The sequence below is a fragment of the Ursus maritimus genome, unplaced genomic scaffold (assembly GCF_017311325.1).
Source record: "Ursus maritimus isolate PB19 unplaced genomic scaffold, ASM1731132v1 scaffold_26, whole genome shotgun sequence".
NCBI classification, from domain to species: domain Eukaryota; kingdom Metazoa; phylum Chordata; class Mammalia; order Carnivora; family Ursidae; genus Ursus; species Ursus maritimus.
The window spans coordinates 36,362,728-36,375,947 of NW_024425119.1; the positions used below are offsets into that span (position 1 = coordinate 36,362,728).

General features: G+C 41.5%; 1 protein-coding gene across 2 annotated transcripts in view; it reads left to right on the forward strand.

Moving 5' to 3' along the window:
* ANO6 (anoctamin 6) overlaps window positions 1-13,220 on the forward strand; it is a 187,159-nt gene that overhangs the window by 114,694 nt on the left and 59,245 nt on the right. For both annotated transcript variants that reach the window (XM_040642359.1, XM_040642360.1), the window contains 5 exons: window positions 1,496-1,561; window positions 2,707-2,994; window positions 3,221-3,334; window positions 5,353-5,468; window positions 11,872-12,006. In XM_040642359.1, the coding sequence (XP_040498293.1) occupies window positions 1,496-1,561; window positions 2,707-2,994; window positions 3,221-3,334; window positions 5,353-5,468; window positions 11,872-12,006 (719 nt within the window). The remainder of the gene's footprint in view (window positions 1-1,495; window positions 1,562-2,706; window positions 2,995-3,220; window positions 3,335-5,352; window positions 5,469-11,871; window positions 12,007-13,220) is intronic.

A 13,220-nucleotide genomic window follows, 5' to 3' on the forward strand; every position in this document is an offset into this window, starting at 1 on the left:
AAGCTCTTAGACAGCCTCTGGCATGTTGTAAGTACTGTACCACATGATTTATTACATAAATAAAAATTAAAGCAATAGTCTGTTTCTGGTACTTCCACAAAATATGTTAGGGATTCCACTTGGACTCAAATTTAGCCAAATACTAGGTGTATTTTTTCACCTTTTGGCCTCTCGCCTTTTTCATACAGCACTATCTGCTTTCTATTTATTAGCTGCTTTCCAGGTTCTAGGCATTTTGATAGCACTGCAGCTCAGCCCCTCCTCTGCCCCTTGACAATCAGCGAATCATGAGTGGCGCTCCCTGGGCAAAGTGGTCGTGACTGCTGGATCCCCTGGATTACCCAAGCCGTGATCCACTAATTCCTTTATCTTATTAACTGCTGAAGTTAAAAAAAAAATTTTTTTTTTTGGTCCAGCTTTTTTGGTTGTCTTCAGTGGGAGAATTGGTCCAATTAACCTTCTGTGATGACTAGGAATGGCAATTCTAGTTTATGTGCTTTATGTGGTTTAAATCGTACAATCCTCGAGAACCTCAAAAGGCAATTAGTGAGGGTTTCTCCATTCTCTAGAGGAGGAAAATGAGGCACAGAGAGTTTGTTTCCTGCCAAGGGTCAAAGAGCTGGTAAGTGATGGGACCAGAATTTGAACACAGGCAGTCTGGTTTTAGAGTTTGTATGCTTAACCCCTGTCTTCACTCGTTTCTGTGCTTTCGTGAAGCAGTATAGCTGTTTCATCACCAAAAGCATTCTTTTAAAAGGTTAGTAAGTTTCTACTTTTACATGCTTTCCTTACAACTTAGGACACAGCTTGACATAAGCCTAGCCAGGTAGAATTTAATATCAATAAATACAGTACATTCTGCCTCTTTTCAAGTGGCCATGTGGCACGGACAGATCGATTATCAATCAATTATTTTCCTGTTTTTGTAGATTTAGATGTTTATATCTTCATGGACATTTTAATCTTGCAGAGAGAAACATTCTTTTGAATTTTGCCAAAATTGTTTGTTGTTTGTCGAATTTATTCAGGGCATGTAGAGTTGAAATATACATATCCAAAATTTGTATGTCTGATTGTCTAGAATGCCAGATCTGGGCTTTCACTCTGGTCAATGACATCAATGAATGGGACTCAGCTCCATTTGTAAGCCAAACCACTTAAAAGTTAAAAAAAAAAAAAAAAGGTTTTGGAAGTGTGCCAAAGCCAGAGACTTTTATGCATCCCGAATGGCCAGAAACCCATGGGGACAACCAAGGCCTTCCAGAGTGCTAAGTGAATGCAAGTACAGTCCATTGCATTTCGTCAGGAATCCAGCACACCCAGAAATCACCAACAGCCAGAGGAGCACCTTTCTTGCTTATGTGCCATTTTGAGCAGATCTGTCTCTTCATCAGATTCAAACTGGTTTGGTCTGGTTTTGTTTTTCTTAAAAAAGACTTTTTCTGTCCTTGGCAAAACTACAGGGTCTAACATATTTTCCAATTTCTTTTGACAGAGAAAAAGGCGAGCATATGAATCTAACCTCATGTGTGACGGCCTGCATTTAGAAGCAACAAGATCGGTAGGTGTTGGACCCTTTCCAGCCCGGGCTAACCGTTGATCTTGGGAAGCTGCATGTCATTTGGAGTGCTGGAGTGGCATTTGAAACTTGTAGCTCTAAGGATGCCCTAGTTGTAGGCTGGGAGGGGAATCCATGAAAATCTGCATTTATAGGATGTATGTTTGTTTCTGATCGAAGTCAGCATACCTTTTTTAATAGCCAAAAAATGTAATACTGAATGCATGTATAAATGATTGCTTTCTTCTTTTAAGAGCTTTTTAAAAAGATTTCTTATTTTACAACCAATAGCTTACAAAAAAATAGAGAATATAAGAATAACAAAAATAAAAATCTCCTATATTCTAATTATGCATAAATAACCTTGTGGTCCTTCTAAACTTTTTTATTCCTCAAAATATATGCACTTTTCCCTTTCAGAAAGGGGGATTATTATTTCACAGTTTTATAATTTGCTTTTCTTTCCGTTAATATGTAGTAGATGCATTTTTATATCGACATCTTCTAATGGACATATAACATGACATTTAACAGATATATAATACATTAAAGAGTCCTGTTCTGGGTTAGAAATTTTAAAATTATCATTAAGATAACACCTCATTGAATATTCTAGTGTTTTTATTTTTAGTTGCCGATTTGGATGGAGTGATGGGCAAATTAACAAGTTTGCCTTTCTTTGTTTAAAATAATAATAGTTTTATGAAAGGAGTATGAAAAGGAGTTTAATTACTTGCTCAATAATTTGAGCCAAGAGAGGGCGCCTGGGTGGCTCACCTGGTTAAGCATCTGCCTGCAGCTCAGGTCATGATCCCAGGGTCCTGGTATCAAGTTCTGCATTGGGCTCCTAGCTCAGTGGGGAGCCTGCTTCTCCCTCTCCCTCTGCCTGCCACTCCACCTGCTTGTGTGCTCTCTCTCTGTCAAAAAAATAAATAAAATCTTTAAAAAATAATAATAATTTAAGCCAAGAAATTATCTTTAAGGCAAAAATGTCTGATGGCGTGCAAGTCTGTTTTTATTTTATCTTCATTTTTACCAGTGTCCTGAGTTTTAACTACCAGCAACGTAAGAAAAATCTATATGTGTTTTAAAATTATGAGAACAATTGGTTTGGTTTTCTGGTTTGTGTTTTTATTCTTCCATTGTAGATTTTGGATGATAAACTTGTATTTGTAAAAGTACATGCCCCATGGGAGGTGTTATGCACGTATGCTGAGATAATGCATATCAAATTGCCTCTGAAACCCAATGATCTGAAAACCCGGTCCTCAGCCTTCGGTAATTTCAGCTGGTTTACCAAAGTCCTCCAAGTGGATGAAAGTATCATCAAGCCAGAGCAGGAGTTTTTCACTGCCCCATTTGAGAAGAACCGGATGAATGATTTTTATATTCAGGATAGAGATACTTTCTTCAATCCAGCAACCAGAAGCCGCATTGTAAGTCTAAACCAAATTTAGTTGCTGTCTTAGAGTAATTTGGAACCTGCTGTTTGAATAATTAGTGGTGTGGTTTGGTTGGTTTAGTTTCGTTTTTAAAAGCTGCCCTCCATTCTGCGCCCCCGCCCCCCACCCCGGAAAGAAAACAGGTTCCTAGTAATAGTAAACAATGATTGGTTCATGACACAGTATAATGCACACATTTCTATTTTGGAATTTTTTTTAGGTTTACTTCATCCTCTCTCGGGTCATGTATCAAGTAAGAGACAATGTTAAAAAGTTTGGAATTAACAGACTTGTCAGCTCTGGGATCTACAAAGCAGCTTTCCCTCTCCATGATGTAAGTCAAATGGCAAAAATGAAATACTCTAGTGTGAAGAGAGAGGGGGTAATCTTCTTAACCTTGAGTTTCTTCTTCCATACAATGAAGATGCCTACTGCAAGATTATAAGCTCATTTAGGGCAGGAACCAGGTTGTTCAGTTCACTGTTGAATCTCGGGCATAGAGAAGGCCGTCAGTTTGAATGAGTTAATAAATGGATGATTGAAGCAGTAGCCCCCCGCCCCCATAATTCATGTGTAAAGCAGTGCACATTAGCAGTTAAGAGCACGGGCTCTGGGGCTTGCTTTCCCACTTTGTAGCTGGATGACCTTGTAAAAGTCATTTAGCTTCTCTGTTCCTCAATTTCCTCATCAGTAAAGTGGGGATAATAATCATACTTACCTCATAGAGTTATGTCATAGAGTTATGAGGATTAATTAATCCATGTCAAATGTTATGACCATCCCTGGCATATAGGAAGGAGAATATAAGCCTTAGCTATCTTCATAATTACTGACAGATGTTATTATCAACCAGAAAAGTATTGGTTCTTTTTCAGCAAAACACATGTTGGATCTTCTCACTTACCATTTTCTGTAACACAGGCTTTTTCCCCCTGAAATATCATTTTCTTAGTGTGTCCTGGAATATCACAAGGCTTTTAAAAAAGGCATCTGTCAGGGTTCTCGTCATGATGGCAATACTGCAGAGTGTTGACATTTTTTAAGGACTCCGTTCTGAGATGACAGCAGCTCCTCAAATTCAAGAGCACTTCTCTAGCCGATAACATCTCTCATGAAATGAAAATTTTAAAATGTGACTGCTTCAGACCCTTAATGATTCCATAAATGCAGGGATATTATATCTAATCTCTTTAAATAAATTCTGTCATTGAAATAAATTAAATACTATATTATAGTGTGCTATCGCTTTGTTACATTCACTATCAATTTATCGGAATCTCTGAGACCAAGAAAGCCAAGACTGAGATTGATCATTGCTACTGCGTAGTACACATACTTGTGGACGACGACATTATTGAAACGTACTGTATACGATAATAATCTAGGGCACTAAAGAGCTACTTGATGCACATGTGTAAATAGCAGAGAGCTGGGTGGAGAAGCAGGTTGGTGAAGAGACCCAATAGGGCAGCCCCTGTGTTTTATAGTTGTGCCCAGCAAAATTAGTGATTATAGCCTGACCCAAACTTTGGGGACACGTGCAAATAGCTGTTATGAATATTAATCTGGGATGCCAAAGTTCAATAGTATTCAGTTGGCATCTACCCAAGCCCAGTTCTTTTCCACTAAAGCCTCTTTCAATTGCAACAATCCCATATCCAGGCTAACGAATGATCTCCTATGGCATTTGGAAGGGAAGTGAATGGAGGTCAGGTTCTATGTTAAGGCTTACCTGGTGATAATCTGGTTCTAGTACAAGAGGAAGGAAAGTGAGTCAGATGGGAAGAGTGACTGAATTTTAGTAGAGACAGGAAGCTTTGTTTTTTTGAGTAAGGCAAGTGTGTATCATACTCCTTTGTTGTGTATATTCTGCATGTTGTCACAGAGTAACTGTTGAATTGGGGGACAGAGATACCTGGGGTTTAGAATTGACTTCGGTACTAACCAGTTAAATCCCTGGTTCCCCCGGGCATCCAAGGAGGGCGCTGGATTGTCAGGTGTTCCTGCCTTGTGGCAGCTTTGGCACTCAGACAGCCCAGTTTTTAACTTTTTAGGGCTGGCACACTTGTAGGACGTAAAGCATCTCTGGGGCTCCCACCAGGTACCTGAGGTGTTCTCTAGGATTATAACAACCAAGCATTCCTCCCCACCCACATTTTTAAGTGGCCTAAGCAATTAATAATTTCACCTGTTTAGAATCACTAAAAATTAGATGATCCATCCATCCCTTCCAGCAAATGAGGAGCCCTTATTCAAATACACAGATGCCTATGAAGTATGAGTGCCATATTGAATATACAGATTGGTGAACACCTAGTGATTTTATGCTACTCGTTTGCTTCTGCTTCACAGTGCAACTTCAGCCATAAGTCAGAGGATCTCAGCTGCCCGAGTGAACGGTACCTTCTGTACAGGGAGTGGGCTCATCCACGAAGTATATACAAAAAGCAGCCCTTGGATCTTATCAGGTGAGGTGTTGCAGAGAGCATGCCAGTGGGGGACTCAAGGTTGCTCTCTGACATCGAGGTGACAGTATTCAAAGAGTATTGCCAATGAGGGAAGCTCACCCAAACCACTGAGCTTCATTGCCTAGAGTTTTTTATTGAGGCTTCATTATGTAGGCATGACTCACTGAATCATTGCTTATTTGACTCAGTCTCCAGCCCCTTCCTTTCCCAATATCCCATGGCTCAAAGCCCCAACACTCCAGTCACATGGTTGGTCTTCCTGGCATGGCCAGTCCCCATCCTGAGTCATCCCATTAGCAAACTACGGGCCCTCCATGAGTCACATCATTGGCATAAACTGTTAGGTGGGGTCCCAGGGGTTCTATGTGAGTAACAAAGACACCCTTGGGAAATTCCAAGGGTTTAGAGGTTACCTCCCAAGAATTGGGAATAAAGACCCACCATATTCTCTATTACACAGGAGTAAATGTTTGATTTAGCTTAAATTGTATGGTAAGAGATGCAAGTTTTCACTGCTTGCCTGTATCTGCTGTTAGATACTGTTTCACCATATCTAACAAGTTGTGATGATTAGCTCAGTTTTGTTTTCTGAAAGCACCAAGGCCAGCTGCTCTCCAGAAACTTCTGTTGTTTGGACAAGGCTGCTGGAGAGAGAGAGAGACCAAAAATAACTAACAAATAAAAATAAGCAAAGAAGTAAACAAAATTTCTGATTGAAATGAGGAGACACAGTGATGAGATGGGGTAAGGGGAAGGAAGTGAAGAAAGTTACGTTTGAGTAGGCAACATATGAACTAAGAACTGGATAGTGAAAAGGAGCCAGAATTTTGTGGAATTGGAAGAAGTCATTCTGGGAATAGGGGCAGCTTGCACAATGGCTGAGAGGCACAGGGACATTTGCAAGTGTGAGGAAATATCGAAGACCCGTGCTAATGAGAGAAGAGAATGATGGGACACAGGTAGAAGGGGGATAGCAAGGGGCGCCTGGGTAGCGCAGTCGTTAGGTGTCTGCCTTCGGCTCAGGGCGTGATCCCGGCGTGCCTGGATCGAGTCCCACATCCGGCTCCTCTGCTGGGAGCCTGTTTCTTCCTCTCCCACTCCCCCTGCTTGTGTTCCCTCTCTCGCTGGCTGTCTATCTCTGTCAAATAAATAAATAAAAAATCTTTAAAAAAAGAAAGAAAGGGGGGTAGCAGGAACAAGGAAAAGAGTTTAGACTGTAAGTGCTACTAAAAGCAGTTGTGATACTTTACTCAAATAATTTTATCTCATTCACATTTTGCAAAGATAATGTGGGGAGTGGATGACAGGGGCCCCAGGAAGCAGGGAGAGCAGGTAGGAGGCTGTCGGAGTGGCCGGCCAGAGGGGAACCCGTAGCAGCACGGTTGGAATGGGTGGTAGAAGGGGAGTCAGCAGGACCTGCTTATGGGTTGAATGTGGAGGGCGAGGCGGGGAGAGTCAGGTTTGCCCCAGGTTGGCCTGGAGCCAAGCGCCTGTTCTTTCTACCATATCTCAGTGCCCATTGACGTGGGAAAACCGCTTGACCTTAAAAGTGGGAGTTTTAAAACACTGAAGAGTTTTTGTTCTGCTTTGTTTTACATTATATTATGGGAAATTTCAAACATATACAAAAGTAGAGAGAACAGTACAGCAAAACTGCCTACGTCCGTCTCCCAGTTCCAATAATTAAGAACTCCTCGCTAGTCTCATTTCATTTTTCTCTCTACCTCCTTCCCATCCCTTTCCAGTGGAGCATTTTGAAGAAAACCCCAAATATTATTATATTTCATTAATATTTCATATAGTTCATTGTCTTTTAAATGCAACCTGAATACTTAAAAAAATCATCAAAAAGCCATGCTCAGTTTTTCTTGATTGTCACAAAAACTACTTTTTTTTTTTAACACTTTTTTAACAGGGATCCAAAGAAGGTCCAAATGGCGCAACTAATGTATTTCTCAGTTGTCTTCCAATCTATGGGTTTCCCGTTTCTTTCTTGCTTTCCTTGCAACCGTGGAGGGGTTTCTTCATGCTCTTATTTTACTGATTTCATCCTTCCTTGTGCTGGTGTTGAACTTGTTGCTCTTCCTGTGTATTTGGTTTAGTTAATTTGGAAGTTTGATCTGACTGAGGTTCAGCTTTGTACAAGAATAGTTGATATGTGGGGTTTCATACTTCTTCCAGAAGGTACATAGTGTGCTGTTTCTTTGGCATGTGGTGATAACAACCATTACTGATCATTGCTTAGAGTCATTTCCTAAGGGATTTTATTTTGTTATTTCATTTGGTCATACTCTAATTTCTTCATTTTTTAACTGGATTACAATCATAAAGAGGCTCTTTTTGTCTCATTAACTCCGGGTATCCTGCAGGATCAAATTTTAAAAGGGGATGTTTGTACATATGTAAACCTTTGGAGCTGACATTCATGTGAGATTTTCTTTTATGTTAGACCTATAGCATCCGATGGCAGGGTGATGGGTTTGATGGGTTCTTAATCTTTCTTTATGGGGTTGTGGCTTTTGGTTTTGGTTTTTTGGTAAAGAGAACAATTTCCCCACTATTTTCAGTCTATTTCCCCAGGAAAGTGCCTTTTTTTAAACTATTCCCTGTCCCTGGTCCACATGTTCCCTTCCTTGCTCACCACTAGTAACCCTTTGAGCATTTGGGCTGTTAAACCTTCATCTGTGGTTCCCAGGGACTACCAGAAGGGAAATGAGTTCTCTCCCAAAAAGCAAACCAAACAACCCAGAAAAAGCAACCTGGGGGAAAAACTCCCGTTTTTACCCTCAGAGTGAGAAAAGAAATGATGCTATCCACAAGACAAGGACAGGAGTGCTATAAAAAGGATCATTCTAAGGATAAAATGTAACTCTTAAAATTAAAAGTGTAATAGAACAGAAAAACCCTAATCGTAGCATTAGAAAATAAAGTTGAAGAAATTGTACCGAACACAGAGCAAAAATATAGAGATAGGAAATAAAAAGAAGGGGGGAATAAAATTTAGAAGGTCGGTCCAGGCGATGCAATGAACAAATAGTAGGAGTGCTAGGAATGAGAACAGAGATGACGTAGGGAGAAAATCAGAGCAGTATCTGAAGGACCATATTGAAGAACAGTAGAGAGCATGAGGGGGTCACTCACATCAAGCAGTGATGTCAGGAATCAGGAAGACAGCCGAAGGTGATGAGCTGAGAATAGATAGAGCCAGCACATGCAGGCGATACCAAGAACCGATAATCAGCAAAGCCAAGAGATGATGGAAGAACCGAGAACTGACAACCACTAGAACCAGAAGAGGCCTGGAAAGGCTAAAGACTGATGAAACCTCTCTAAAAAGGGAAGACTTCTGCAGCAGACTGTCAGATTCTCCAGATTCGGTCTCTTTCTTGTCTGACCACATTTGGAAGGCAACGGTTCCCAGTTGGTGTCTGAACATAACAGAGACCCTGCCCTGCTTGCACATAGTAAGCACCAAGTGCCGAGAGTTGACCCGGACTGGACTGAGTCCTCATCTCAACTGCACGCTCATGGACTGATTGTGTTTGGTTCATTAATTTCTCACCCTCGTTGTATCTTGTCTGTTGTGTGACTTTGTGTCGTATCTTGTCCTGTGTAACGTGTATGAAGCCAAATCAAATGCGTAGTGAAATGTCACTGAGTTTGGAGTCCCGAACCTGTTACAATTGTGCAAATCTTGCTTTATGAGTAAACAAAGCTGCCATTGTGGAAAGACACAACTTGGGCCTATGCACCTTGATAGCATGCTCGGGACAAGAACTGAATGTGATAGGCCTCCAGATGGAAGGAGCTTACTGAGTGCTCAGCTCAGGACATGAAAATAGAGCCAGCCGGTCACCACAGCCTGACATCAAGTCACGACAACAGGACACCTCAGGACACTAAAGACAAAAAGAAGATGCTGAGAACCTCCAGAAAGAGAAACAGACTCCATTTGAAGGAGCAAGACTCAGGATAACACTGAACTCCCCAACGACAACACTGCAGGTAGAAGAAAAGAGAGCAATAATTTCATATTTCCAAGGGAGGTGATTTCTTACTTTACAATTCCGTAGTGGTCAAGCTGTTAATAAGTGTGAGGAGTTTTCACAATTTAAATGTGCAAGGTAATGAAGGAGGTGCTCCACGAAAGAAGAAAAAAACATGGCTTCAGTAAACAGGGATTCCCAATGTGAGAGAGGCACGGAAAGATCCGAGAGGACAGCTTTGTGGCAGGGCTAGAGAATCATTAAACCAGGTTGGAGAAGGTCTGATGGGATTTATTCAAGGGGATGAAATCAGTAGACTACCTCATGTGTTTGAAAGTACTGAGAAATTACATGTTAGGTAGAAGTCTGGGATTGAATTGTTGGTAAGCACACAGAAAACTAAGCAGTGAACCACCGTGACAATTACTAGAACTATCTGACCCCCTACTGAGTATATACTTACAACTTTGATCAAAAAGCTGAATTTCTAGAAATTGGTGTTAAGAATTGGGATGTTTTTGGCGGGAAGAGAATGATCAGAATATCCTATTTGAGGGGCGCCTGGGTGGCTCAGTCGTTAAGCATCTGCCTTCGGCTCAGGGCGTGATCCCAGAGTCCTGGGATCGAGCCCCACATCAGGCTCCTCCGCTGGGAGCCTGCTTCTTCCTCTCCCACTCCCCCTGCCTGTGTTCCCTCTCACTGGCTGTCTCTCTCTCTCTGTCAAATAAATAAATAAAATCTTAAAAAAAAAAATATCCTATTTGAAGGAATATTATTGTATTATTCCCAGCCTTTCAGCAAAAACTTGGAGGCAGGTTTCTGTCTGAGATTCAAAAATTCTTTCTGATCTTCTTGCCTCCAAAGTACTGTAGATATCTTTGGAAGTAATGAACTCCATGTCATGGTAAGTATCCAAGCAGGGACTGCCTGACTAGCTCTAAATGAAGCAGAGTATTTTTACTATTGGGGAGTTGGACCAGTAACCCCTAACATTCTTTCCAATTTTAAATGTGGCATTTCCAGTGTGGATGGTTGATAAGAACATATTACAGAAAGCCTGAGAGCCAAGACGTTGCAAACCCATTGCCAGGCTTTTCTTTCTCAGGCACTACCCTGAGCCTGTCATTGGCCTGAAGTCTACGACCCAGACAGCAAAGCCCCAATCACGGAAAAATGCAACACTTTGTTCCTCCTGACTCCTGATCGCACGTCTGTGTCAGCACTTACTTATCCCCAGGGATGTGGCCTACAGCCAAGCCTGTGACCTGTGAAGCTGACCACTGGTGCAGCCCAGGGATGTTCCTGTCTGAAGGAGGTCTCCCAGGACTTCAGGTCTTCCTCAGAGCTGAGTCCCCCAGGCTAAGCCCAAGGACCTCAGCCCAGCTCCATACTGAGCTGGAAGTCTCATAGAGGCCTCTAAGGAAGCTAAGAGCTAAGTAAATCTGCAGTTTCTGTGGACCAGTACTGAGCCAGGAGTGAGTCAGTTGAGGGAGGTATCAGCAACAGCAACACTCAGCTAACCGTCATCTCAGTGCGCTGTCCTCATCTCTCAGCTCTTTCTTAGTGCCGAACTGTATCTGTCTCCCTTTCAGGAAGTCTGGCATTGCTTCCCACCCTGCCTCCTTTCTTCCAGCTCTGCCTCTCGGGACCCTTCCACTGATCAGTTTTCAAAAGTAGGAGAAAATGGAAGTGCTAGATATAAAGAATGCAGGGCAGTGGATTCCTCAGTCATGGTCCGTGACCTCTTATCAGTCCTTTTTTTGCATTTGTGATGTATGTTACATTTCCTCCAGGAAGTTCTCTAGATAAGCAAAAGCAGGTAACTGGGAGCAGATTGATCAGGTTCATTGTTTCATTTGTGTTACAAACAGTCTTTTGAAGAATGTATCAGATGTGTTTGTATTTACAAAGCCGGAAGGTGATGGTCTCTATTTGCTTACTATGTAGCATTTTTCTTTCCTTTGCCCCCTTCTGATTGGCTTTGCTTCACCAGGCTCACCTCCTGACCAGTACTTCTGTGATACGTAAAATACTTGTTTCATAGTGGCGTTTGGGGAGTTTATGAAAATGAACAATTTTTTTAAAGATTTTATTTATTTGTTTGACAGAGAGAGACACAGCCAGCGAGAGAGGGAACACAAGCAGGGGGAGTGGGAGAGGAAGAAGCAGGCTCCCAGCGGAGCAGGGAGCCTGATGCAGGGCTCGATCACAGGACCCTGGGATCAGGCCCTGAGCCAAAGGCAGACACTTAACGACTGAGCCACCCAGGCGCCCCGAAAATGAACATGTTTTAAGTAGGAATTGAGTAAGAGGTTTAAGCTTAGAGCCTCCAGTATTTAAAATCAGAAATTAATGTTAGGATGAAGCTGCAGAGTGGTTCCGTGTGTCTTCTAAAAACAATTTCTGTCTTTCTTCAGGAAATATTACGGAGAAAAGATTGGCATCTACTTTGCTTGGCTAGGCTACTACACTCAGATGCTCTTTCTGGCAGCGGTAGTCGGCGTGGCTTGCTTTCTGTATGGATACTTTAATCAAAATAACTGTACATGGAGGTAAGTTCTGTTTATTCCTTGTTACCGTGATGAAAAGTTGATTAGGCATAAAATTATTTTCAGGGTCTTAGACTGTTTTAGTAAAAGAAGACTCATCACAGAACACTTACTGCTTTGGATGATATATTCCTTTTGTCCTGAGTATAATAACTAAGTGAAGTGGAAAAAAATTTTTTTTTAGATAATGCAGCCCAGTTTCTGACAGGAATATTACCCTTAGGAAACACTCCAATTTTTTTAAGACAATACTTTGCAAAAGAAAGGCGGTCTGGAGGGAGGATCGTCCTTGAACTTCTGCTCCCCAGAGGAATGCTTCACTCAGCCCTTCAGATGGGAGCCAAGAGCAGCTCTGATTTCTTCAAGATTTCAAAGGCAAAACTTGAAAAAAAAAATTGGTGTTTTTATGCTTTTAGAAATGACTTTTTAATATATATTAGGAAATAGATGTTTAAAAATTCAAGTAAACAATACTTTTGGTTTTGTTTTACTTTTAAAAAATTAGGCCTTAGAGTGTAACAGAAAAAAAAATAAGTGATAAACAATTAGTTTGTGCTTGATGTTAGCATTAAAAGACCAGCTGCACTGTCTAAAGGGAAAAAGCAGGGATGCCAGAACACTGAATTTCGCCATCACTGTTCTGAATTGTGTTATTCCCCTGCTTTTGGTAGTTTCAACCTTTAGAAGGGAGGCGACCCTGAAGCAGGCAATTTCTTGTGTTCACCTGGCCTCTCTCCAGCTGTGACAGCCAGATCAAAATTTCTGGGCACCAGCAATGAGCTCGCTGATGACCAGATTTTTCTAGCCCCAAGCATATCAGCCTGGCTCCCGAGGCAGGAAGCTTACACCGCAGCTCTGATGTATAAGCATAATTACCCATTCTATTTAACGGAGAATTCTGAGCGTTTTGTACCCATTATGGCTTCTTAGCTAGAAAGCTGCAGATGGTCTTTGAAGTACTCTCCTCTTCGCTGAAAATAAGAGTTCAGGGCCAAAGGCTGAATGTTGATACCTTTTGCCTAAATTTGTCTTTGGCTTCTCCATTGTTTTGTATACTGTTCCACGCCCCCCCCCCAAAAGGGCATCTCAAAAATACACTTTCAAAGTGCAAAAGTAGCATTTTTATAAGGGGCTTGCATTGTGGCTGTTCTCATTACAGGTCATTTTATACAAACACTCTTGACAGTCACAGCACATGTTTGCTACTATTTCACACA